Source organism: Cygnus atratus, chromosome Z (genome assembly GCF_013377495.2).
Source record: "Cygnus atratus isolate AKBS03 ecotype Queensland, Australia chromosome Z, CAtr_DNAZoo_HiC_assembly, whole genome shotgun sequence".
NCBI classification, from domain to species: domain Eukaryota; kingdom Metazoa; phylum Chordata; class Aves; order Anseriformes; family Anatidae; genus Cygnus; species Cygnus atratus.
Genome location: NC_066396.1, coordinates 47659767 through 47686730, shown reverse-complemented (window position 1 = coordinate 47686730; position 26964 = coordinate 47659767). Strand labels below are relative to the sequence as shown.

The 26964-nt window shown below is 38.8% G+C and overlaps 1 protein-coding gene across 3 annotated transcripts; it reads right to left on the bottom strand.

The window, feature by feature from the left end:
- On the bottom strand, positions 1-26826 carry SECISBP2 (SECIS binding protein 2). Of its 3 annotated transcripts, none has more exons than XM_035569204.2 (18): positions 26628-26826; positions 25737-25882; positions 23688-23949; positions 21550-21679; positions 20901-21124; positions 20087-20174; positions 16618-16766; positions 15896-16051; positions 13346-13447; positions 12113-12232; positions 10804-10936; positions 8229-8398; positions 6449-6584; positions 5639-5768; positions 4272-4492; positions 3381-3535; positions 2294-2492; positions 1-1493 (listed from the first exon to the last, which is right to left on the bottom strand). In XM_035569204.2, the coding sequence occupies exons 1-18, from the start codon at positions 26667-26669 to the stop codon at positions 1384-1386; spliced, it is 2673 nt and encodes an 890-aa protein (XP_035425097.1). In that variant the 5' UTR covers positions 26670-26826; the 3' UTR covers positions 1-1383. The 3 variants fall into 3 exon arrangements, with proteins under 3 accessions (XP_035425097.1, XP_035425099.1, XP_035425104.1); XM_035569206.2 differs by having other exon boundaries at positions 16618-16763; XM_035569211.2 differs by lacking the exon at positions 26628-26826 and having other exon boundaries at positions 23688-23998; positions 25737-25880.
- Between the last annotated feature and the right edge of the window lie 138 nt (positions 26827-26964).

The window sequence follows — 26964 nt, the reverse complement described above, 5'->3', positions numbered from 1 at the left end:
CCCATCAGAAGAGTTTATTTAAATCATTAAGAAGAAGGTCTCCACCACAGTTTATTGAAACAATATATTCTAATAGATTTTATACATCTTACATTCTACAAAAGTGTTTGAATTCTGAAATCATTTAAAGAAAGATTTTTGTATCACATCTAACTTAAAGAGGCAGCTACTTTTCAAAGTACTGCACTACAACAGTTAAATGTGGTGAAGGATTTATTAATGCACTTCAAAGATGCTACCTGCAGCACATGGCATCTATATATTTTTTTCAGAACAGCTGACCAGTCGCATCTGCATCCTCCAATGACTTCTTTTAGGCTTGTCCTCTTATGTCTGTAAGCTGCAGAGGTTTTTTACAGGACATTCCCACTAAGGTGCTCCACCACACCATTACGAGCACATTTAGTTTTTAAATTTATTTCAAATATAAGATAAAAATTTTCCCTACCTTAGATACAAACAGAGACTGATTAAAAAACTCTTGCATATATACACCGACACAACCCTGAAATGAAGGAATGAGGAGTCTGCCGGCATGGAAAAGGTACAGATAGATAGGACAGCAGGCTGGCCCATTCTGTGTCCTCCAGTATCCTTTAACTTCAAAGCAGGACCTGTAGTGAACTGATCTCAGTAACATCAGAGAACAGAAGCATCAGCACTGTTCCCTTTATCAACTTTAGAACATTCCCAAAAAGAGCCTTTTCACTTCATGAATGTCCTCTATAGTTCATATTCTCTTCTTTACACCTGCAGTATGATCCCAGAACAATACATTATCACAGGGGAAGAACTAACTGGGAATCTTCATCATTATGGCCTTCCTTAATTAGGTTCTAACTAGCTGTGCCTGCCCAGAATTCACTTCTTGCTGACTGGTAGAGAGTGTCAATTATGCCAGCCTGCCCACCTGAGTAGCTTTAGAAAGCATAACAAAAACAACATCATCATAAATCCAAATCCCCTAAGCTCCAAACATCCATCTTGTGGAATCTCTCCCCAAAGCAAACCATCTCGCTAACAAATTCTTTTGGTATATTGCACTGTTTACAAATCAAAAGTCCATAAAACCATTACTAGTATGCAAAGCCAGTTCAAGTTGTTCTGTGTTAAGACAATTTGTTTGCTATTATCATCTGCTATAGTAATCAGCCAAGTACACAGAACTTTAAAAGAATTAGGCAGTGCCTCATGTACTCCAGTGTGCATTTTGCTTAAGGGGATTCAGAACAGTTTACTTAGCTGACTTCAGATAATAATTTTTTAAATTATTTTATCTTGCTATGCCATTTTCATAGGTGGATATTTAATTTTAGATAAAGTATTTACAGATCTATAGAAAAATGAAAAACCTTAAAACACCTAACAGAATCGGATCTACATTTAGTGATGCTCTTCTGAATTCAGTACCGCCACATCAGCAGTTGCACTCTTTTCCAGTTCCAGCGCATAGGGGTTATACTCTTCTTCAAGCTTTCTCCTCCAGATTTTAACTAGAGAATATTAGAATAAAAGAAACACACAAAGAAAAACAAATCAAAATCCCCTAAGTTATTTTATAACACTTGAGGCAAAACCTAAAATGTAAAGTCATTGATTTTCAACCTCCTCCTCCTCCTCAAAATAAATGCTGAGATAAGTTGGCACATCTATCATGAAACATCAGACGACCAATGAAACAATATTTTAAATACGCAGGAATGCACTGAGGTCTTTGATCCAGCCTCATACTCAAGCAAGGCTCAACTCTGAAGGTGTATCCAACTTTCAAAAACTCCTAAGTTTTCAAAACTTCCAAAGAAGTTTTAAAGTTGCCTAGTATCTATAACAACTACTGTTGGCTGCCGAATGCATTAACAGAGCTGGAAGAATGTGTTTCTAGAAGCCTTAACAAAACATAAACAATTTTGGACAGGAAGATGTATCTCAAACAAGCTTCAATACAAAACTTAAGTCCACCCTAAGTACAGAGTATATACACCTGGGGGGAGGGGTGTTGGTGGTAAAACACATTTGTAGGATTTTCTAACAAATGGAAATAACAACTCCATTAAAACCTCCTTGGATAAAGCAACGTGTTTCACCTGCCACCAGGGGATTTCAGAGGGATTTTGTCTAAGAGTTTCTCAGCCGGAGCTGACCTCAGTTTCACAGAATCAGGAAAACAAAAGGTCACAGAAAAGCACATCTCCCCCCTTACTAACCATTAACATGCCAGGCGTCATTTTTCCAGTGAAAATGGTGAAGTGGAATGAAGAGAAAATTAAATCAAAGTAAGTCCCTAAATACTCACTATAATTTGGTACGTCCTCAGAGTCCCTGGAAGCCGTTCTACCAGTGTCTGATAAGTAACTATTTTCATGTTCAGTGGTTATGATGCTAAGTTGAGTTTCTCTTAGTCTTCCTTCAGCTTCTTCCTCCAAAGCAGCTATCATATCTTTGTAGGCCTTCCTGGCCTCTGTTGTCAGCTGAACCATTCTATGAAAATGGTCCTATATAAATATAAAATACTAGTATTACTTACATGAGACAGCATGTTTTAACATCTCTATGAAATTCTGAATGAATATCCCTTATTTGGAACGTATGCATATTTATATATAAAGTTGAAACCCAATGTGTATTTTTAGTCAGTAAGAACAGAAACTAAAATGTGCGTAGCAATATTTTGCTCTAAAATCATGAATGAAATTTTTTTCAAAACCAACTAATGTAGGTTTGTCCACACAAGTAAACACTGCAAAGTTTGAAACAGTCTTCTACACGCTACATCCATTTTCAAGGCAAGATCGTTATCCTGAAGATTCATTGAAATGTCTGTACAGCTAACCACGTGGTGGTGATCTTTAATACCTTCCACCTTTGGCCTTAGCTTTTTCCCTATTTTTAAGAATATTTTTATAAGCATCCATTGTCTGTTTGGGTTGGAAGGGACCTTAAAGATCACCCACTGCCAAACCCCCTGCCATGGGCAGGGACAGCTCCCACCAGACCTGGTGGCTCAAAGTCCCAACCAGCCTGGCCTTCAACACTTCCAGGAACGGGGCATATTGTAAACGATGCAACTCCACCACTTAAGTGTTTATAAAACCAGAAAAACAAACCAAGCTTTTACAGAAACTTAACTGTCCTGAAACAAACAAGTTGGAAAGACATCTAGGTAGAGACAATATCAGGAAAAGATTGTGAAATCACTTTTTGAACACTACTGAGTGGCTGTACATTTATAATTAATTTTTCATACAAGCCACTTACCTAGAATAAAGAATGTAGGTATGCAAAAGCAAAACAAGCAAAACCTTAAAGAAGGAACTTTTTTTTCCCCCTGCATGTAAGAAGTAAAGCTAAACAAAAGCATAAAACTTGATCTCTCAACTCACCTGAGCCCCATCATAGCTAAAAATTCCCACCACACTCACAGGCACTGCTTTGTTCACACAACGGCCTAGGGCCTTGCGATTAAGGGCAAAAACAAATGGGATATTCTGCTCACAGGCACAGTCGATAATGTTATGTAGTGTCTCATCCAACCCACCTGGAGCAGATAATAGAGTTAACAATGAACAACACTATTCAAGCTAGAAGACAGTGTTAAAAGATGATGAATACTACAGGATTATGGGAGCATTTAGAAATGACAAGAGTTTACAAGAACAAATACATGGATCTCAATAACATTGTTAGATCTCCATTTTTTAAAGGAGAATTTGACACTTTTTTGTTAATTAGCAGTATCCTTAGTCTGCTACTATTCTTTTTTTTTGTATGTAAGGAACAATAGGATTTACTACAGAAACAAATCAACTATAAAAAGATCTGACTGCTACAAAAATATTTAAAAGTTAGTAGAAATTAATGACAATAATTAGTAAAGCAATTTTTAAACAAAGCATCACTGACAACTTATTGTCAATCTGTAGCCTAAAAATACTGATAACAGGAGGGTTGACACAACTGACACCAGTAACCTTTTTCTCTTCTCAGCTGTGCCAGTGCAATCTTTTGTGCAACTGTAATGCAAATCAGTAAGTAAACAGATGCCAGTTTCAAGTAACTTTCCCCACCCCAGATATTCTTGACTTAGTTCACACTTCAGATGCACAAAAGTAAACAATCTGAAGAAGGAAGGCCTCTTTATATGATTGGATTTCAAAGGCTACTCAGATAGGTTCTGCCAATAAAAATAATAATAATCATCATCATAAGTATATGAGTCCACTTTTTTACATTTCTTTTATTAAACAAACTTTATTTTTTTTTAACTTATTTACCCTTTGACTGAATCTTTTCGCAGTTAGGAGAGATGATGACACACTTCAGTTTTTTCAGCCTCAGATGTTTCAAAACTTCTCTAAGCCCCATAACAAGCCTGCGCTTTATCTTAGCCTTTACTGGGTCTTTCTGATACAAACGATCTTGGAAACGAACCAGTTCTTTTAAGAGATCTGTCACACAACTGTCAACTTCTTTGCTAAGTACCTGGCTGCAATAACTGGAAGAAATAATAAATTAAATGTTAACAACTCTGAAATTACAAATATGTCTTTGTCCATTTTCTATTCCCACTCCAGACACACTTATGACATACAAGAAGACAAATATTTACTTAAGATAATTGTAACTCTTCAAGAGCCAGGATTTACCTTGGACTCTCTTCTCATAATGGTATGTGAATTTGCCACTTGCCATCTTTCTGTTGACATCCTTAGATTTTTTTTCCTTGAGACCCTTCCTTACTGAAGGGCTACTTGTGTAAAAAATGGGAAAAAAATAATTCAGAACCCTCATCTTTCCCAGGAAATATTAGAAAGATGAAGTACATCCGTTTTTACCCTTTCATTATGAAGACCACAAAGCTGTGGTCTGATACTGAAGTTAAGTGAAATAGGACAAAAGACAAAAAGAACATATTCCTAATGTTCTGGAGAGGAGAAATTTGATTCAGATTTCCATCTTTACCATAAGTAGCCATGTATTTAAAGAAATAAATTAGAATTATTTACTCTCACTGTTGAACTTTGATTTAGATAGGTCAAAATAAAGATCCTCAGAAAAATGCTTGAATAGAAAATTATTACATAAAGACATATTTATTGGTATAAATATATATATAGGTTTATGGTATAAATTTATATATATATATGTTTTACTTTGGTTTGTTACCTATGGTATCTAGCTGTGCTATCAAACCTTTCTTTAAGTTCTTAGCCACTGAAAAAAAATCTTAAGTAAATATTTTTTACATACTTGCCATTTTTCCCATCAGAAGAAAACCAAACTACACACTAAAAATAAGTGAGGTGTCCTACTCTTATTGTTGAGTATTAAGCTGGTACTCCATTTGTTTAATGCAAGGTACTTATACTCAGCTACTTTTCCTTCCTGAGTCTCTCATGAATTCTTCACCTTTTTTTTCCTGCAAGGATAATTTATTCTGAAGTGACAACTACAACGATGTACAAACTATGTCTCTGGATTTCACTTTTTCACTTGTGCACCAGCTTATAGAAAAAGAAATCTAGAATCTTAGACTAAACACTAATTAGTGTTGCACAGAATGCAGTTAAAGTACCTTGTTAGAAAATTGCCACATTGGTGGTACTGTTGGAAAACAGGTATCAGTACAATCAGTACTTACTCTCTAAATCTCCTACTGTGGATTTTTGGAAGATTAGAAGTTAGCTGCTTTGAAGCCATAGAGCTTTCTGTAGACTCTTTGATCCCTGTGCTCTCCAGAAACCCTTCAGCAACTTGCATTACAGGAACAGCTATCATATAAATAAAGATGTTTCAATGAAAAGACAGACGACAAAGCTACTGTGAAGAGGCTAACGTGAAGTACCTACCTCTTGAAGAGTTATTTCAGTATTACAACAGTAGTATGTGAACAAGTGTTTTTTTTTTTTGTTTGTTTGTTTTTTTTAAATTCATAGAATCTTAGAGTTGGAAGGGTCCCGCAAGGATAATGAAGTTCAACTCCTGGCTCCACACAGGATCATGCAAAAAACAGACTGTATTTCTGAGAGCATGGTCCAAATGCTTAACTCCAGCAGGCTTTGTGCTGGGATCACTTCCCTGGAGAGCCTGTTCCAGTGCCCAAACACCCTCTCAGTGAAGAACTTTCTCCAGTTTCCCAACCTGAACCCTCCCCTGTCACCACTGGTTATTGTTCCTCTTTTTAAAACATACTGCCATGGAGATGCGGGGAGCCTCATTATGACATATAATAAATCCAACAGGCATAAAAGTGTGAAATAGTAATCAGAATCCCAATTACTCAGCTACAGTGAGCATCAACTTTGGCATACTTTAGATAAGCCAGTGTTGAATCTTTGAAAATTTTGAAGTTACATTTTCATTTGGCAGTATTTGGTACAATTTTTGAAAGTACTAAGTGTGCTCACTCTCAAATCTCAATGTACATACTATGTTATAGCTTGAAAGATACCTGTTTGACTATCCTGTGGAAGTGTATCTCCTTCAGTAGTATTTTCTGCAGACAGACAAGTATCTCCATCTTTTGGTATTGCTGTTTGTTCTAGCAGGTGTTGCTGTTTTCGCTGCTCTCTTTCTTTCAGAATAATCTAAAACATAGAAATTTAAAAAAAAATCAGTATCACAGATAAAAAAGCAGTTTCTCTTATCAAGTGTTTACATACGGATCAATCAAAGAACTTTGGTGCTATAATTCAAGGCTTACATGTATTTTTAAATTTACATATAAATTCTGCAGTTCTTCAAAGTAATATTATAGAGAAGAAAAGATATTCCTTAAATCTACATTAAAAACGATCTTTTTTTCCTAGACTACCAGCAGCTGGGTGGAGAAAGCCATTTCTAGTGATCTGCCTCGTTGGCAAATGAAAAATGCCTCCCTCTTTACCTTTCTTCTTCAAACTGTCAATTTGTAGCACTTCAGCTAAGCACTCAAACTCTCTCTCTTTCTCACCCACCCACCCTGCATCATGCACATTGCAATTTGCTTAACCAAGAATCTACCAATCTACCTTCTCCATTTGTTCCCCTGTTAAGAATCCCAAGTCAGTCTCTATTGCACTGCTTGCTGTTTCTGAACTTGCAGGTTGGAAAACAAACAAACAAAAAAACAAAAAAACAAACTACAGATCAGTATCTGTATGGTACACTGAAGAAGGAAGAGAAGTAAGACATGTTCAATCCAAATATGCTGCTATAGGTGAAATCACTAATCAGTTTCTTGAAACCGATTTTCCTTCTCTGCCTTTGTAGCTGGCTAAGAAGTGGTTATTACACACATGGCTGCCTAGATCAGCTAGTCTGGCCAAACTTTGTAATGAACTACACCATGGAACCTAATTGCCAAAGTAAATTTCTCCATTTGTGTTTGTCAAAGAAGAAAGAAGAACAAAGATAATCCCTACCATACTCAGAACACAGATATTATGTAGACGAAGCGGATCTTTGTCTTCTCAGACCCACTTTGGAAAATAGATGGCATGAAAATAGAACAGCCAAAAGACTCAACAGTAATTACTGTCCCTCCCCTCTCCTCCCCCCCAAGAGTTTGTTATGGTTTTATAGTGCACAGTTTTCGAATTCAAACAGTCAGCACAGAACGACTAGTAAACTACCTTCACTAACTCCATAAGAACTTTTCTAGACCAAGATGTAACCCAGTGATGAAGCATTACATCTGGGGAAAGGAAAGTGCCAGAAATGAAACCAGTGGTATTACAAAAATACTCTGTATAGGAGGCATGACAAGAAACAACATGAATGGGCAAAGAGGGAAGAGAACTGAAACCCCCAGGCTGATCTAACACTAGTTGCTGGAGAGTCAGCAGAAATTCTCGCTTGGAAGAACCCAGATACATTAAACACTAACTTTGCATGTTCATTATCCCCACTCCTGAAGATAAGCGTATCTTGTCCAAACCAAACAAGGTTTCTTTGGATGTCCCCCTGTTCCAGTCATTTGCACACACTTTTGTAGTGACAGCTATCTTCAGCTATAAAGTCATGTAAGTGAGGAAATATATTTTTGGGGGAAATGTTATATGCTGTTTGGTAAGACTTCTCTTCTTCCTCCCCTTTTCTACTTAAACCAAGGAAAGCCAAAACTGAATTTTGGCAAGCAGAAGCTGAGATGCCTATCTCTGTAACAGGAATTTTAACAGACTCAGAGTAATACTAAAATTATGTTAGCCTATAATGTACTATGATTCTACAAACGTTAAAAATATCAGCACCTTTTTAAGAGGTGTTGGTCTCTTTGCTTTAGGGACTTCTCTCTGCTTCCCTTTCTTTACCAAAGGAGCGCTGGAATCCAAAGGGTTATGAGGCATCTTTCCTTGATTTAACCGGTGACTTTTTGTGGCTGTAGCAGGTTCTTTAGAAAGCAATGGTATGGCACCACCAACTGAGATAAAAAAGAAGTCTGTATCAGACAACTAGCACAAAATACCTAAAGCAGAATCCAATGCAAGATTAATGACTGGAATAGGACTAGTATGAGCATATTAAATTTGTGTTGCTTCTAAGAATGTTTATAGGCAATTCTGTGTCATTAAACGGTGCTCTTTAATAAAGATATTTTTAGACCCCTCCCAAGTTAATGACATTTCCTCTACTATTATCATACTACCAGAATCACAAACTCTGTCTCAGAAGTAGAATTTGGCAGATCACTGCACTCCATGCTGCCTTTAACACCAAGCCACCTCAGCTTAGTAAACCTTCAGAAATCTCCGTGTTTCACTGTAAAACTACTGCTAAGTCTCTTTTGTTCAATCAAAACATCTCTCTGAAGATGTCCACTTTACCTGCACTTTTCAGAGGGCTTAGGGCACAGAGGCTTTAAATGACTGGCCGAGTGACTGAACTTGGAACTGCCAAACCATACCCTAACAAATACTCTCCATTTTCAACCCAGGGTCACTAAGAATTACTGTATCTTGTAACTTCCATTACCTGCAATATAAACCAGGTTACGTTACCAAGTAAATGAACAGGATGACATAAGTGACAGTGGAATGAGCTTGACACCTCTGCACCTGAGGCAACCTCTTCTCACTAAAAATTACACAAAGCTTCTGGCAATTTGTCTTAAGCCATCTTCATTTACTGCTTACAAAGTCTTTATGTGCTGATCCTCCAATAACACATACAGCACAATTAGCATAAGCCACTTACTTCACAGATCTCTTACACCACTACTTTTCTCTTTAGGCACTGTGCAACAAAGGCAAACTGAGAACACTGCCAAGAACGCGGTGCAGTATGGTAGCATAGGCGTCATCAAGAATTAAAACTGGATTTGAAGCAATACATACATCCTGCAGGCACCTCAGAGCTCTTATGCTGCTGAAACTGACGACTTCAACAGTTTGTCATTTTGAATGACTGATGCATTTCCAGAATTTAATTTAAATTCAATTAGATACTGCTTTACTATGCTTTTCCACCTATACATTATTCACCAAATGAAGTAGTAAGTGGAATGAAATAATTTCAGCTGCAGTTGCATTCCTTGCCTTTCTTGCTCACTGTGCTTCGTTTCCAGCTACAGAGGTCAGCACAATGCTATTTTACAAACTAATGTTGCATTTTGATATGCACTGATTTAATTGCACTGAATAACACTAAAATAAAAATAGAAAAGTGAGGTAACATCTGCCTTACACTTTGAGGGCATCAACACGATACAAAAATTTGTCTTGTGCAGGTAATCTGTTACTAGAAAGGAAGTACTGTGACCCATAAATTCATGACCCACCACCTACTTTTCAATCCGTGTATTATATAATTATGTATTATATATCTGTGTATTATATAATTATGTAAAACTGGTTGTTAGCCCCTCTACAGCACCGGCTGATTCAAATGGGGGAAAATAAAAATCAACTGCAGAATTAAAAAAAACATCGTACAAGATCTCTCGACAAAGCCTCATTGAAGACTAGTACTTTGAGCTTTTTTGAAAAGCTTATACAGATATCACATTAAACTTTGTGAGATGAACGCTCCTTCAATTAGCTCTTTCCACAGTACCAAAATCATGAGAGAACATTTATCATCCTTAAGTTCCAGCAAACACCATGTTTCTTTTTGCAAAATGTACAGCACTAACACAGCTAGGACTAAATTTTGACCTACAACAGAAAAGGCACTGGTCTATCTGTTTCCTTGGTATGCATCAACAAGGTTTGAAGGATTCTATCACCAAAATCTAGCATTTTGTTAAAAGCCACTATTGCACAATTCTCAGGAACAGCAGAACTCATCCTTTGGATTGGGCTGAGTGACTCTCATATAACCCCTGTGTTTACAAAGCAGTTTTTTTGCATAAGGTAACAGCTCTAGGGTTTTTAGCATCAGAAGAGTTTAATATGGCCTTTGTTATTGTGTAACCCCTTCCTGTAAGCTAAAAGCACAACAGTAACACACTTACTTAAGACAAAGCAAAAACTTCCAAAAACATTAATATTTTCCTCAAAACTAAATTTCAATCACCTTTCATAGTTATATGATTTATTTTTATTTTTTATTTTTTTTTTTAAAGTTCAGTGTCTTGAATATTTTTCTTGCCCCAAGTCTTCCTCTAAAAATTTCAGGCTTTCATGTCTTTTTTAAAATAAACGAATGAATTAAAAAACAACAACAAATACATACAAAACACAAGACGATTTTCTCTTGCATCTTGTGAACGATGCTGCTGCCTGAATATTCACATATGATTATATATCAGAATCAGGCTGCATTTTAAGTTTCAATACTGAAACACAACTCAAGTTGAAAGTAAGTAAATTTAATCATAACCACTACCTGAAAACACCACGGGCTTAGAAGATTGTTTTGACTTCTCTGTCTGCTGTTTCTGCTCCAAGACCGCCAGCATGCCACCTAAATCCAGTTGCACAGGAATTTGACTCTTCTTACCACTGCTCTTGGATGTTTCCTGAGCAAATGAAGAATAGATTAAACTGTTTTCCATTTCTGAATGCAGAGACTGTTGAATAATATATTCTTAAAAACTTAATTCACAGTACACTTTTACTTTTTAACTTGATTTAATCAAACTATTTTGCTCTTTAAACTCGTATGAACTTTAACGTGAAACATAAAAAGTCAAAAACAGTTCAAATACTGTGTTGTTACTTTTTAATAGTTACTGAAATAAAGCATAGAATAATCAAGCCTTTATTAAAGCAGGTGTTTCATGTCAGGATCACACTTTGGTCAAATTGCCACCTATTTTTGAAAAAGAAAAAAGGCTTACCAGAATTGAAAGTTTTGTTAAAAGTACAGTGAATTTTCTAGGGCATGTGATTACAATACACATACATCACTATCTTCAATGCTTTTTTAAAAAAGAGGTCACCAGCTCTTCCTTTAAGCACCATTGCCTTATAAGCACTAATCTTTCTGTCTGCTTTGAAGAGAAGTTGAAAGTAGTGTCCCATATTTGCCACCACATGTAATGATTCAGAATATAAAAAGATTACACATGAATAGACTAGTAAAGACTAAGAAAGGGCAAACTGTGACTGCAGAACATGATAAGAAAATAACTCACAGACTTTGTACTTACTTTGGAAGATCAGTTATATTCCTTAACTGTGTTAAAACAGGAGATAATATGATCTCCTCTTGCTGAGTGCAAGATCTTACCTTTCATCAGAGCTATGCCAGAACCTACAAGCCAACATGGAACTACTTATTGACCTCACTGTTGTGGTGTTTTTCTCCTTCTTGACCCAGGCTAAGTGGATCTCCATGTCTTAATCTGGCCAAACCATTTTCAAGAGGTTCTCAGCTTCTTAAGACAATCAGTGAGGGTTGGATTTATGTCATGATCAAGTAAGAGAGGAGAAAGAAAAATTGCAATACCTGAAACTTGTATACATTAAAAAGATAGTATTTTCCCCTAAAAATTGTAACACAAACCAGGAGGGTAGCAATTACTACACCTGAGTGTTTTAAGTCAAGAGGACCTTGTCACTTACCTTGAAGTATGAATGAGGAACTATGAATACAATCATGGAAGAGCTTGGACTTAGTCTTATAGTTAAATATGTTAGTTTCCTTTGTAATTTTGAATTGACAACTTATTTTCAAATATAAATTAATTTACCTGCATTTTCTTCCTTTCTAATGGTAAAGATGAAGCCTGCTTCCCTGACAATACATCTACTTTAGGAGTCCCATCCAGTGTGAGAGAGCGACTATCCCAAGGCTCTTTGGGGTAATGGATCTTTATTTAGAGACAAAAGGTAACAAGGAAGAGAAAGTATTAAAAGACACAAAAAGGGTAGAGTGAAAATGGTATTAAATTCATTTGGTGTATGCCAGTCATCCTATCTACAGTAAATGGGGTTTAAAACTATGATCTACATCTTAAGTAGCAATGAAATTCTTGTAACAGTGAAATCACTTATTTGCTGCCCTATTACATCAGGCTCATATTTACTTCCTTTTTTCATATTTGGAATTAAAAACAGCAAAGCAGCTTCCTCGTCAAATACTTGTTATGAAGGAATATAAGCTACTTTATGATAACGCCTCTACAAACTATGCATGTTTTGAGAGGTGATATTCCACCTAAGCTTACAAAAGTCAAAGGCTTCTCTCATTTTCACTGCAGGTCTGCAAACTGCTTTCTTTATAGCAAACCTGGTTTGAGCAATCACCATGCCTTTTACTGCCTTGAGCAGTAAAAAGCAAAAAAAAAAAAAAAAAAAAAAAGTGTTTTGCTAATACCACTAGTATTCTCAGTGACACAAAACAAGGACAAAAATTTCTACCAACAAAACTGGCTTCAAAGAAAAAGGAACACAGATTTTTACCTTTATTATTTATTTGCTCTGCAAGAGCAATCATATTTCCAATCCTTGTGATTTATGTTTGGGATTCATTCCCATATTGAATAAATTTCCATATTAATCCTTAATAAATTTCCAAATGAATCCTTAATTCATTTCACTTATGGAAAATTAAGTAGCTTGGATTTATGACCGATGTCAGACTGAAGTACTTACCCTTGCACAGTTTGACAACAGTGTTACACAATTCAGATGCCAGTGAAATTTGATTGTACGCACAAACAGCAAAGCCAGAAAATGAGTCTTCCTATTATTTTTGTCCTTTTATGAAATGCAAAATTAAACCTTAACATTATATGTAGGAAAATCCTCAATCTACTGAATACATTGACTTTACAGAGAACCTATGGGGAACGCCATGGGTAGAAAGCTACATTGTAGGCATTCACATTTAGTCAAGAGAATTCTACCTTCATCCAGCTAAAACCTGCAGTCTTTTCATGCTTATCTTCTTAGAATTCAGGTGAAGTTATAAGATTACTTACTTCAGCTTGCTTTGTGACAGCAGGAATAAATGGTGGTTTCTGAGATCCTGATTTGTTTCTCCTGTCAGAAGCAGCTGCCAGATCAGGAAACTCCTCAGCATCCTAAATAAATTAAACAGAAAATGATGTTTTTGTATGAACCATCAAGTCCATATTCTCAAAACTGAGTTTTCCTATGTTCAAATGGTTTTCTCCCTGCTTATCACTCACTTACCATAATTTCACTGTACAAAAATTCAGAAGCTGAGGGTAGCGCTACCAACTATAATCAGCACTACAATGGTTAAATCAACTAGGCAGTAGTAGTTAATTCAGGGCTGAAAGAGCTTAGGAAAGAAATGCTTCCAACAGCAGCTTGTTATTGCTGTCAGCTGATACAAATACTTAGACTTAAATGGCTCCTAAAGGAGTGTTTTTCAGATCATTTAACAGCCTTGCAAACAACTCCCCTCTTCTTCCAGTACAGTCTCCAGCTGTGCAACTCTGCCTTAAACATGTTAGTGGTGAAGAACAAAAGGGCAGGCAAAGGGGTAATAACTCTTGACTACAGTACGGAAATAAACAGATAAATCAGTCAAGTGATTATGTAGCCTTATACACTTAGCAAGTTTTAATAGCAAAGGATCCAGATTCTGGATTAATTAAGTCACTGGTACAGACAGGGTGGAGCTTGCTCTACAGTGGTCACTTTATACCCAGGAGAGCTTCAATCAGAATGACCCGAAACCACCAGCCTGGTTTTAATTCAATTGCTTCTCCTCTCACTTTCTAAGAGGCCTTTTCAGCTGTGACAATACTGCTGAACATACCAACACTTCTTCTGGAGCCCGGAAGACTTCGTATAAACAGCCCAAGTTAGCATGTTTAATAACAGGCAAGCTCAGTCTGTGCAGACACACCTAACTCAATAAATTATTTTAGAAGATGGTTGTAAGTAGGTCAAAAGAAGACTGGAAGAAAGGGAAAATGTTTCGTGAACACACTTTTCCATCTTAAGGATTTCTTCAACCAGAGTTAGTACCTTTGGATTTCAATAGCCCTCAGTAGAAAAAATATTTATTTCAGTTTGTCTGATCACTTACTGAATTTACATAAACTTCCGGCATTTGCAACACCCTGTAGTAAAGGGAATAGTTAAAATCTAGCACTCAGAGTGGCGTAATACCTCCTTATATTTGTTCTTAACTCATTACATTGAAAAAGCAGAGGACATAAAAACAAAATAATGAAATCAAGTAAATAATCTCCTTTTTATTCTCTTGTCTCTTTTGATTCCTTCTAAGACATCGATTTTATAGACCAAGAAATCTTAGTTTATTCAGTCTTGCCTCCCACAGGAACAGTTTGATACCTTTGATTGTTGTCAGAGCCCTCCCTATCTTTTTTTAGTTCAGGTATGTGTATTTTTTTTTTAAGGAGTAAGGGGCACACAAACTAGTACCCACATTCTATTTAGATCAGATCCGTCCTGGATTTATGTGTTGTCATAATGTTTTCCATTTTCTTCCCTATTTTTCTATGAATAATTCATAACACTGTTTGCATGTTTGACTAGTACTACTAGCACTGGCCTGATCTGATGCTGTTACTAATAATTTCTTCCCTCAGGGAAAATACCTGGTTCAGAGACATTCATTGTGGACATAAAAACAGGATTACTTTACCCCACATGCACTAATTTACGCATATTAGGAGTTTCTATTAATTAGTGACTTTTACGAAATCTAGTAAGCATTCCAATACATTCCTCAAGTGAGCAGCTGCAAATACAGAACCTTAAGTTCTCAAGGTCCCCAGAAGTTCCATGTGCACGATTGTTTTATGTTCTTCTATTTCAAGAATATCATACAAGCATCTCATGCATTTTTCACACTCAAGCTTTCCTATCAAACCAGGAGCAGGCTCTGAAAGCTATTCCCAACTACCACCCCAGATGCTGCATCCACATCATGGATTTCAGTGCAATATGTACATTCTGTTCTATGATCCTATGTGATTTCTTTTTTCCTTTTTTTTGTCTTCATCAGTACCATCACCTTCCTACTATTTTCCACAATTCCTGCCATTCTTTCTGTTTAGATAAGTCAGGAATAGCAATCAGGAATATAAACGAATAGTGACAACTATGTTCCATAAGAATTGCTTCCAGACTTGAGATGGGCTGAAGCACAATACCAATATCGCATTCTTTAATACTGTGGCACACTACGGTATCAAGTATACTCCCAATCCACTGCACACTTTGCTTTCTGAAACAGCTACTGCGCAATATTTTTCATTTAGGAAATCTGCCTTTTATTGGAACCTGTTAACATCCAGATTCTCCACTCTTTCCTGCACAACTATGCTACTTCAATCCCTGATAAGTCAAAAGGCAAAACCGCTCCCCACCTGTAACTTCTAACAAAAATCTTAACTGACATGGACATGACCCAATTTCCTCTACTAATGGCGTTTGAACTTAAATGTGTGGAAAGCTAACATCTGGTCTTCCAATACACACTCATAACACTAAAAAAAATTATCACAACAAAAACCTCCTCACTGTACCTCAATCCTTGGTGGTTCTTGTATTGCAGTAGATTCATTCTGAGTTTTTTCTACATCAGTGGGTGACTTGTTTTTCTTTTTCTTCTTTTTCTTTTTTTTCTTCTTTGCTGACACTTCTTCAGGCTCAGTTCCATTAGCATCAGTTTTTGTTTCTGCCTGTTAACAAAAATCATGAGGTATGACTATTAGAAATTGATTTATTTCATTATCACCTATGAAAATAAATACAATAGTGACCTCACTTAAACAAATAACATGCATCTTAGCTTAGGCTAGAAAATTCAAGATCTCTTAGTAACTCAGTGGTACTGCAAGAACTCTTCATTTGAAGCACATTAAATAATTATCAGAATATATCTGGACTACTGAGATTCCAATATGAAATTTCCACCCCGGTAGGACAAGATTTCCATGTTTTGTTCCTGTTTCAGAATGTGGGAATTTCAACAAAGTCCAGCCTAAAAGTGGCATATTCAAATCAGCTATTTTGGAATTTTGTGTTGATGGATTTGCATTGTTTTTCTGATACCTAGTTATTCTTTTTTTGACCACAAGTGAAAAAAAAAAATCTAATAAGGACAATGTAACTTTATATTACTTCTTAAAAGTTACATTAGAAGTTTACATTACATAGTATCTAAGGAAAAAAGGCAGTGTCTCACAGCAAGAGACACGACCACACAGTTAGAGAAATTAGTTTAAAGCAGATAATTCTCAAGTACCTTTACTTGACTATCCTGCTTTCCCTTGCCTCTGGGAAGACCTTCAGATGCTGATGACAACGTAGTTTTCTTCGGGGGCTGTGAAAGTACCATAGCCCAAGACAGATGTGGCTGAGCAGAACCATCTGTAGATGCTTCAGGAAATGCTGCTGTGGAAAAAAAAAAAAAAAAGTGATATCCAAAGATGTCACAAAATATTTCTCAAATATTCAGAAGACACAGGGTCAATAGTGATTTAATCAAGGACTAGCAAATACATCATAGAGCTATATTCTCTCTGAGGAGGGAGTGAAATAAGATGCTGTGGTGGTTTTACTCGGGTGGGCGGCTGAGCTCCACCACAAACACTCTCCCACTCCCCCTCCTCAAAGAGGGACGGGGAGAAAAATATGATGAAAAGGGCTCAAGGGTTGAGATAAGGATGAGGAGATCGCACAGTAATTACCATGATGGGCAAAACAGACTCAGCGTAGGGAGATAGTAAGATTTATTACCTATTACTAACAAGCTAGAGAAATGAGAAACAAAGGAAAGAAACCAAAAGCACCTTCCCCCCCATCCACCCTCTTCCACCTCCTCCCCCCGAGCGGTGCAGGGGAACGGGGGAATGGGGGTTATGGTCAGTCTATAGCGCTGCTTCTCCGCCACTGCCTCACAGACCCTCTCTGCCCCTGCTCCCCGTGGGGTCCCTCCCACGGGATGCCGTCCTTCCCGAACTGAGCCTGCGGGGGCTGCCCACAGGCAGCAGCTCTTCAAGAACTGCTCCCACACGGCTCCGTACCACGGGGTCCATCCATCCCCCAGGAGCAAACTGCTCCAGCACGGGTCCACCACGTGCAGCAGCTCCTGCCAGGTCACCTGCTCCTGCGTGGGTTCCTCTCCACGGGCTACAGGTCCAGCCCGGAATCTGCTCCAGCAGGAGTCTTCCACAGGCCGCAGTCTCCATCAGTGCAGGTCCACCTGCTCTACCGTGGTCTCCTCCACGGGCTGCAGTGTGGAGCCCTGCTCCACCGTGGTACTCCATGGGCTGCAGGGGGACAGCCTGCTTCACCATGGTCCTCACCATAGGCCGCAGGGGACTTCTGCTCCAGCGCCTGGAGCACCTCTCCCCCTCCTTCTTCACTGACCTTGGCACCTGCAAGGCTGTTCCTCACTCCTCTCACTCTCCCAACTGCTGTGTGGCGCAGCATTTTTTTTTTCCCTTTCTTAAATCTGCTCTCACAGAGGCGCAAAACAACATCACTTATTGGCTCAGCTCTGGTCAGCAGTGGGGCCCTTACCAAACATGGGGCAGCTTCTAGATCCTTCTCACAGAAGCCACCTCTATAGCCCACTGCTACCAAAACCTTGCCACGTAAACCCACTACAGATGCTCCCTTACACATTTCACTCCTTCAGGAAAATTTTCAGAGTTACAACTACTCCACATATTGTCAGGCACTATACGCATACATTTAGTCCAATTAAATTATAATTGGAAATTATACTGTCATATGAAATACATAATTCCATGCTCATTTTCTAACATATTTTTTAAACTACGAACTCCTAATATATTTCTATATAAAATTCCTTTAATACTTATTCAACTGTGAGTCACACAGCTTTTACATACAAGGCCACATCAGTACTTTCTACTTTCTGAAAAATTTCCAGTTTTGCAGATATATAAACACAAGCTAAAAGGCTTCCTTATATGCCTCAGCGTACAGGAGTTTCACCCACTACCATTTAGCAGTATCGACGTTTTGGAAGAAAAGAACTCACACATTTTATAAATATTCATAACACATAACAAAGCACATCAAAAGTAAAATAAAATAAATAAATAAATAAAATAAAAATAATTGAGCGATTAAATACAACAGTTTATTGAGTTTATGTGGCAAGGTTTTGGTAGCGAGGGGACTGGAAAGATGGCCTCTGTGAGAAAAGACCAGGGGCTGCCCTCATGTTGTACGCAGCTAGTTCCAGTGACAACGAAAGGGATCCACCACTGTCCAAACCTGAGCCCAACAGTGATACAGACAGCAACATTGTTGTAACACATTAAAGGAAGGGTAAAAATGTTGCACAGCAGCTGTGAAAGATCCGGTGACAAAAATTTGAGAAAACTCTGCAGACACCAAGGTCACTGAGGAAGGAGGGGAGGAGGTGCTCCAGATACCAGAACAGAAGTTCCCCTGCAGCCTATGTAGACGACCATGGCGAATGGAACAGGTTGTCACCTTGTAGGCCATGGGGGACCCCACAACGTAGCAGGTGAACATGCCCTGAAGGAAGCTGCAGCCTGTGGGGAGGAGGCCACATTGGAGAAGGCTGCTGGCACACAGGCCACATCAGTCTCTTTCTGACGGACTCTACCCCGTGGTACAGAGCCATGTGGGAGCAGGTCTTGAAGAGCTGCTGCCTGTGGGCAGCCCCCGCAGGCTCAGTTCGGGAAGGACGGCATCCCGTCCACGTGGAGCAGGGGCAGAGAGGGACCGTGAGGCAGTGGTGGAGACTGACCGAAGTCCTGTTCCCCTGTGCTGCTTGGGGGGAGGAGGTAGAAGACTCGGGAGAGAAGGAGTGAAGTTGAGTCTGGGATAAGGTTGGGGGGGGTGTGCAGGGAAGGTCATTTTGGGGTTGTCCTTGTTTCTCACCATCTACTCTATTTTTAGTTGGCAATAAATTAAATTTATCTACTCCAAGTTGAGTCTGTTTTGCCTCTAATGGTAACTGGTAAGCAATCTCCCTGTCTTTCGATCCTCTTGATCCACAAGAGAATTTTTAATTCTCTTGATCCACAAGCTTTTCCATCTTATTTTCTCCCTCTGGCTGGTTGAGGAGGGGGAGTGCAGCTTGGTGGGCACACAAGGTTAACCCTAACATTTATTTCAAACATCAATTTTATTCAGGGGGATAAGAACTGACAGCAGCATTTGGGGAAAAATGTTATCAGATGACTTCAAAGTTACCGGAATAACTTTATCCTTGGACAAATCTTCAGCAGCTTTTACAGAAATAACATATGCCACAGAATAGAAAAAGAGTACACACTAGACACTACACTGTCAGCTATTTAAAATGAATTTGCTTCTCAAGACTGATCAAATATCTCAGTCACATTTATTTTTGAAAAAATTTGAAAATTCTAAGCAGAGTTCCAATAATCAATATGCATCACTTCCTCTCCTTATAAACAATGCAGAAGGCAACAACAGTAACATTACCCTTTCAACATCAGAGAGACAACATAGAAAGAGGACAACCCCAATTTTGATCTGCTAATGAAATCTATATGCAAGAATAAGCTATAAGTGGTCACCTCATCTGAAAGAAACTGAAAAAGCTTTTTTTTCCTCTTTATGAGCTTGCTGTCTAATTTCTTGTTTATAGTTCAGCAGATCCTGACAATACTTAATTTTTGCAAATTGATAAATGCAAGCAGTTCAAATATGTGGAAATAATTGATGTTTGTAGCACTTACCTCTACCATCAAATGAAGAGGGAATTAAGCCGGCTACTGTTTCTTTTAAAGTTTTTGATGGGGCTTTGTTTTCCACAGAAACATCTTCCTGTAAAATGGAGTCAGTTGTCATACAAATATGAACAAAAACACTTACCTAAACAGAGCTAAAACTTAAAATTAAAAAATCCTCAACCCATGCAAACAAAGGTGTAGGGAATTTTGCAGCCCACCTTTTTCTGTTGCTATTCTTAGTGGAATCAACATTTGGACCCCACTGCATTATAAAATATAAGCAGATGCTTTTCCTGTGTTGTACAAGTAAGGTGACTACTTCCATTTTACAAAATTACCCGAAGAATGATTCTAAAACATTTTCTTGTTCATTCTTAATCTCCCAAGAACACTGAAAACAAAGTCCATCACCAAACTCAAACTAGTAATGAAGAAAAGGAACAGCAAAAAGGTATTCTCTCCATCACAAGCAGTTTTCCACTGAAAGGTACTGGAAGTCTCATGCTATTTGGATTTTTTCAAAATAAGTCATCTATAACCACTGTTAAAAACTCTGATTCAACATGCTTGGCATACTGCTGAATGTGTCAATATTACCAATCTAAACTGTCATAGTACTTGGCTTTCCTGTATCTGCTCGCAGCACCAGACAACGAAGGAACAGAGAGAAAGAGTAAAAGAGAAGTGTAAAACGTCTAGCTATGAAACTTCCCACTTGCAAGCTACTTAAACAGGTGTTAACATAATGCAAAAATAGTTTATTGAATTTAGGAAAAAAAAATATTTTTATGAGTTCTGCAACATGAAAGCATTAGCTAACCTTTGTGTTCAACAAAGGAGACATCTGTGGTTGACTAAGGCACATAATGTTACTTTCCGCTGAACATACTGGTCCATTTTTATGATGTACATTCAATGTCTCACTGCTTCCCAAACTCTGTGACTTGTGGAAATCCAAAATAGTAGTTTCAAACGCAGGTACAGGAAGAGACTCTATTTTTGGAGTTTGAGTTGACTTCTTGCTTGCAGTTTTACTGAACCTGTCTGAATAAAGCATGTAAAGTCTAAAAAATAAAACTTGCTTGTGATCATCTCTGTATGTCCCATAGCACACCAGTTGACATAGCTACTGTAACTGTTACAAGAATTATTGCTGTACACACCTCATAGTAAAACAAACAAACCAGCCAAACCCTAGTGATTATAACCAACTTGTATAAACAACAACAAATTGACAAGCAACTGTAAATTCTGATGCTTGTTTAGGAAATTTTTATATCAATTTACATGAGCTTGTGCAATCAGCAAAAAGACATTACCATGTGTTGTCAAAAAGTCACGTAGTAAAAAAAAAATCCTGTTCCTTAACCACTCTAGATATAGAAAGATGATCACAAACTAGAGGTTATAACACAGTCAAATATTTTACATCTATTCTACATGTTTCAAACCAAACAAGCCATTTATACCTGGCTTCATGGAATCTCTGCTGCATGCAGAGGACTGGAACGAAGTCGTGTTCATGATTCTGACAGAAGACTCCTCTCCATCATGCTTCTTCTTGTCTGATTTTTTCTCACCCTCTTTTGATCTCCTCTGCTGAAAAGTAATTGTGACCTATTTAGTAGATTCTACTTGAACTTAATAAAACCAAGTTAACAAACTCTGCACCTAAAGCTTGAAAATGAAGCTAATACATCATAAATACTATAACCATAACCACAAATAACCAACAAACCTTGGAACAGCCAGCAAGTGATTTGTTACTGAATTTTATCTACTTTGTTACTTTTTAACTGTGCTACTTGTAGCCCATGGAAAATGGATTATTCCATGCTTCTATGCAATTGTGTTTTAAGATCTCATTAAAATTAATCATAGCACTGTCAAAAGCTTAAAATCATTTGGTCTTAAATTGTCCAGTCTTATTTTCTGAGACTGAGTTTCTTCTAGAAAAGGACTAAAATCCTAAAAGCATTCCAAGCTTTTGACTAAACTACATACTATGGCCAAAACCAGGCAAGACTGACGTAACAGCAGTCAAAACACTCGCAGAAAACAGTAAGTAGAAAAAATACAGATATACATTCCCAGTAAAGGAAACAATTCACCTACACTACACCAAAAACCTGAAGCCTTGTGATGGTCACAATAAACCTTTTTTTGGCAGAGCTGGGCTCTGGAATCAGTATGGTAGACAAAGAAAAAGGACAAGGTTAGCACCTATGCAAACCACGCCGTATCAACCTAGATGCATGGCTTAACTCTTTCTGATTAGAGGATTCTGGACCAAATTTGAAGTACATCCTGCACCAATACCATTTTCTTGGGTAGGAGGATGAGGTATTTTCTGACCTTGAAAACTAAATTGTTAAAGCCTTAGAAGATGTGATCAAATAAATGCAAAGACACAAAAAATCAGTAATTTCTCTCTTAAAGATCACAAAATGTAAACGACAGGATCAGTACCAAAAAGACTGTCAAACTGTACTCAGCCCAGCCTAGGCTTACAAAGATCACAGAACTCCCCTCAAAAGTTAAACTAAGTTTCTTCACATTACTTCACCCATGTTAACTCAGCCAGTCATCTCCCCAGAGAGCTTCAGTGCTTGATTTTCCCTCAGCAAGTGAAACTAAACTGCTAAAAAATGCTAATTTCAGATCTCTAGCTTTTACACCTTATGTCAAGTAATGCATTTTTAGGACCTAATCTTGCAGCTTCAACCTGATGAAGTTACCAGGTCTCTGCCTAGGCAGTTAGGTCCACCAGAAGGATGTGGACCTAAGAACAGATTACTTAGGCCTGCTGGAAACAACAGCAGCCTCGGAAAATCCAACAGACACAATGCCTAACCACAGAGGTATATGGTTTAGGAACACCTATGAGATTTTTTTTTCTTCTGATTTTTGCATTTTGAGGAACTTGCCTTTTCTTTTTTTCTTGTTTGTTTCTTTGTCAGAAGATAGATCTGTCCTGAAAATAAGCTTCAGGAAATTTATCCCTAACAGACAGACACACAAAATTCTCTGAAAGTGTTCACTGAACATCTGTTTCACTTTTGATTGCAAGAGAGCATTTCTAACATGAGCCTTTCTTCCCTCTCCACTCCAACACGTTCCTATTCTCAGGGGGACTGTTTTCTACTATAACAGGTCTTGGAAATGCGTCAACAATATATGCGATATGATCACATATTGGCCACGTAGCTGATCACAGCCATCAGTTCTCTACAATTTATGTTCATGGAGGCTGCTAATGGCTTAAAAACAGCCCTACCTCCCTACCCTGAAAGCCCAAATATTGAATGAAGGAAAGCATGGTTCATGAGTGATTTTTTTTTTCTCCAGATGTTACTTTCTTAGGAAAAACAATACATTCCTCTCGAGTTCCAAAAATGCTGCTTGAAAAACTGTATCGGCTTGAATTGTAGAATTCCATGAACTTTTTCAAAATATGAAGTCGGACTCATTAACACTAACATCCTCTTTAACCACCATTCATTACTTCTACAGGAACAGAGAGCGATTAATCACTTTAAAAAGGAAGAAAACATTTAGACTGATTTAAAACAAGAGCATAACTTTTAAAAGCAGTGTATTTGCTCACCTTTGAAAGATTCTTACTTTCTTGTCTGATTGGATACTTTTGCTGGGCAGATTCACTAACTATGCCAGAATCATTACAGTGTGCTGAGTTGTTACAAGGATGGTGTGAGCCAGCTATTGGATACATATTTGAAACAACATCAGGTGAGTAAGAGCTGCTGGAGTATTCACGGAATGCAGGATCTCCCATAGCACTATGTGATGGACATTGAGAAAAAGATGAGAAGTCATCCCGGGGTAAATCTTCAGCATATACTCGGTGCCTAGATAAACATACCATTCCTGGTCTGAAGGATTTGTTTAACAAGAAAGCTATATTTCAAAACAAAAGTATTCCATGTTATTGCAATTAAGTATTTGCTCACTGCTATAGGTTGTTCAAAAAATACGTATTTTGTTTTGGATAAAACATGCAGTTTAGGAAATATTTAAAAATACAGGTGTTATCTGTTTCCAAGTTGCAAACCTAGCATGCTTTATATTTATAGCCCTCATTTCTGTTTAAGGTAACTAGCTTTCTTTGTTCTTATTTTTGGTCAGCTTTTTCTTGTGAAACAAACCAAATGCACAGTATAACTACACAACATGCATTACACACTTGACTACAAAAATACAAGCACTAAACAGTGAAATCTATCCTAAAATACCATAATAACAAAGGATGAGTATAGCATCTTATGGGGTAGAAGGCATGTATGAAATACAAAGCACGTGTCTAATTCATGCCTTTTTCCTTCAAATATGTGCTCAAAGTTTCCTTCCGATTTCATTCTATAATTTCTACAGAAACTGCATGCTGAGGTACAAACTTGATTAGGGATGGAGGAAGGACATTTCTCAGCTGTTGCGTTGAGATGAAGACAGTTTAATAGGAAAGAAAAGGGAGGGAAAAATAAAATTCTGTCTAAATTTTAAAGCTGTTCAGCATAAAGCTGCCAACATCTCAACCTTGGGTAGATGATGAAAACCGGAAAAACGCCCCCATCAGAACAAGATGCTTGTTGGAATTCTGATAAACTGTAGCCAAAATAACTCCTGCAATCACAACTTACAGAGAAAAAAAAAGTAATAATTCTGAGTCACAATAATAACTATGGCTCAGTCCCAACAAGGCAAAGGATTAATGAGAATATTGCTTCTGTCTGCTATTTTTTTAATGTTAAAAAATACCACAGATGAGGCCATACTCTCCTCAAAGTTCAACTTACATTACAAATAAAACTGTTCTGAAAGTACTCAGATTCCCTGTAAGATAATATAGCTGAGGTGCTAAGAAAGACTACAATTAATGTGTTCTCTAAGGTTCTAACTGAACTTGAAAAGGCCGTAATTTTGCAATAACTGCAAAATCAATTCAATGTTTAGAGTGCCTGAGATGCAACTAGAGAACTCAATAGCATCACAAGATTATTACGATACTCAATTATTTCCTATCCTAGAATGCGGGCCTTTTTCTAGACAACTCTGGGGTTAACAATGCATTTACAAATCTACCATGAACGCCTGTTTTCAGGCCTCCTTCAGAAAAGAAAACAAAACAAACAAAAAAAAAACACCCACACTTTTAGAAACCTCTAGAATTCTTACTAAAATTGCCTTTCTGGGGCTGTGCAGGTTGTGAAGAGGAGATTCAGGAGTAAATCCATGGAATATTTAAACGTTTTGTAACAGGGAAAACCCTCTTGGAGGATCTTCCTCTTGCTTTTACGTGACTGTCTCTACCCCAGCCCTGTCATAACACGGCCGTTCTTTCACTCAAGGACTGGATTCCACTCCTTCCAGAGCAGGAGACAGCCAGATCTGCCATTACAGACCAACAAACTCTCTGTAATACTCCTTAACAATACGGGGCCTGGGGAACAGGAGATGAGGTACCAGACATATGCCCAAACAACAGAAATGCACAAATCTAAACCCTGAAGACAACAGGGGGAGCATTTCTAGAGGCAGAATATCAATGTATCAGAGCTTTGACTTCCCAAGAGCACTCAGTGTCCAAAACAGGAAAGCTAAAAGCCCCCAAGAAATAAGATTCAGAAAATGTACATACTTATCCAAAGATGGTTCCTGAACAAACGGGTAGCATGTAGTCAAGTACTTAGGAAAGACACATGCTGCTGAGGGTTCTGCCCACGCCATGGTTACTGCTGCACGTTTTGGGACAAATGGTTTGACCTCTGCTGATAACTTGATGCCCTGAGAAACAAAACATTTTTTGGCTACATGCACTTTGAGATTAATATTATAAGTGAAAAACATTCACTCCCGTGAGCTTAACTGTCACAGAAGAGCGTCAGTTTGCTCTCTTTGCTCTAACAAAGCATGCAAAACAACAACGTTCACCAAAAAGAAACAGAGGGAGAAGAAAAATGAAGGAACCCTAAGAGAAACGTGACTGCTCTGGAAAATTATTTCCTTTAATCCCAGCGTTATCGTTAACTAGTCACACGGGTCCATTTCAGAAAGCACAGGGGATGGCTTAGCAGAAGATGAACAATGTAAGCTCAAACTCCCGACTCGCACTACTGCGAGGTCTGAGGCTGCACGCACGTAACCATACCGGCTTTCTTTGTTTACCTCCGTATTTTAAGGCAGTCTGTGCGAAATGAACGCTTAATTACAAAGCCTTCCCATTTCTGGTACGACACCAATCTATTCGGGTGGATTTCCCACTTGCCCTGAACCACCGCCGACCTGCGCTGGGTGCGCACACACGCCGGGACACCGACATGAGGCGGCGTTTATTGCAACGCCACAAGCAGCTGCAACAAGTCACTTTCGCAGCGAGTTACGCGCGCCTGTCACCGCCAGTGCCGGTAGCTACGAGCACAGGCGAGGCTTTGCAACACCCCCCGGGGACAACCCCCCGGCCCGGCCCGGCCCCGCCGCCATCCCGGGCCTGCTGGCCCCCGGAGCGCCGCGGGGCTGCGGCCGGCCTTACCTCGGCGCCTCGCAGCGGTGCCCGCCGCCTCTCCGCCGACATGCCGAGGGCAGGGGCAGGGGCAGGGCCGGGCCCGTTCGGCTCCGTTCGGCTCCGTTCGGCTCCGTTCGCCTCCGCCCCGCGCCGCTCCCCGGCCGCCTGGGGCTGCGCGCAGCGGCGCGGGGCGATGACGTGCTGAGCCCGCGGCCGGCCTCGGGACGGGACCCCGCGGGGCGGGGCGGACAGCCAGGGGCCGCGGCCGGGGGACAGCGAGGCTCGGGCGGGGCTGGCCAGCGGCGAGGCTTTACCGAGGGCTCGCGGGTTGTTTCCCTCGCCAGGCCGCTCACCGCCGCCTGGC

What these genes read in the sequence shown, in the direction of transcription:
- SECISBP2 (XM_035569204.2), bottom strand. Translation starts at nt 26,669, where the DNA reads ATGTCGGCGGAGAGGCGGCGGGCACCGCTGCGAGGCGCCGAG. An exon ending in CACCGCTGCGAGGCGCCGAG is followed by an intron (nt 25,883 to 26,627) that starts GTAAGGCCGGCC and finishes TTTGTTTCTCAG; the next exon opens with GGCATCAAGTTATCAGCAGA. An exon ending in CGAAAAGATTCAGTCAAAGG is followed by an intron (nt 3,536 to 4,271) that starts GTAAATAAGTTA and finishes TATCTGCTCCAG; the next exon opens with GTGGGTTGGATGAGACACTA.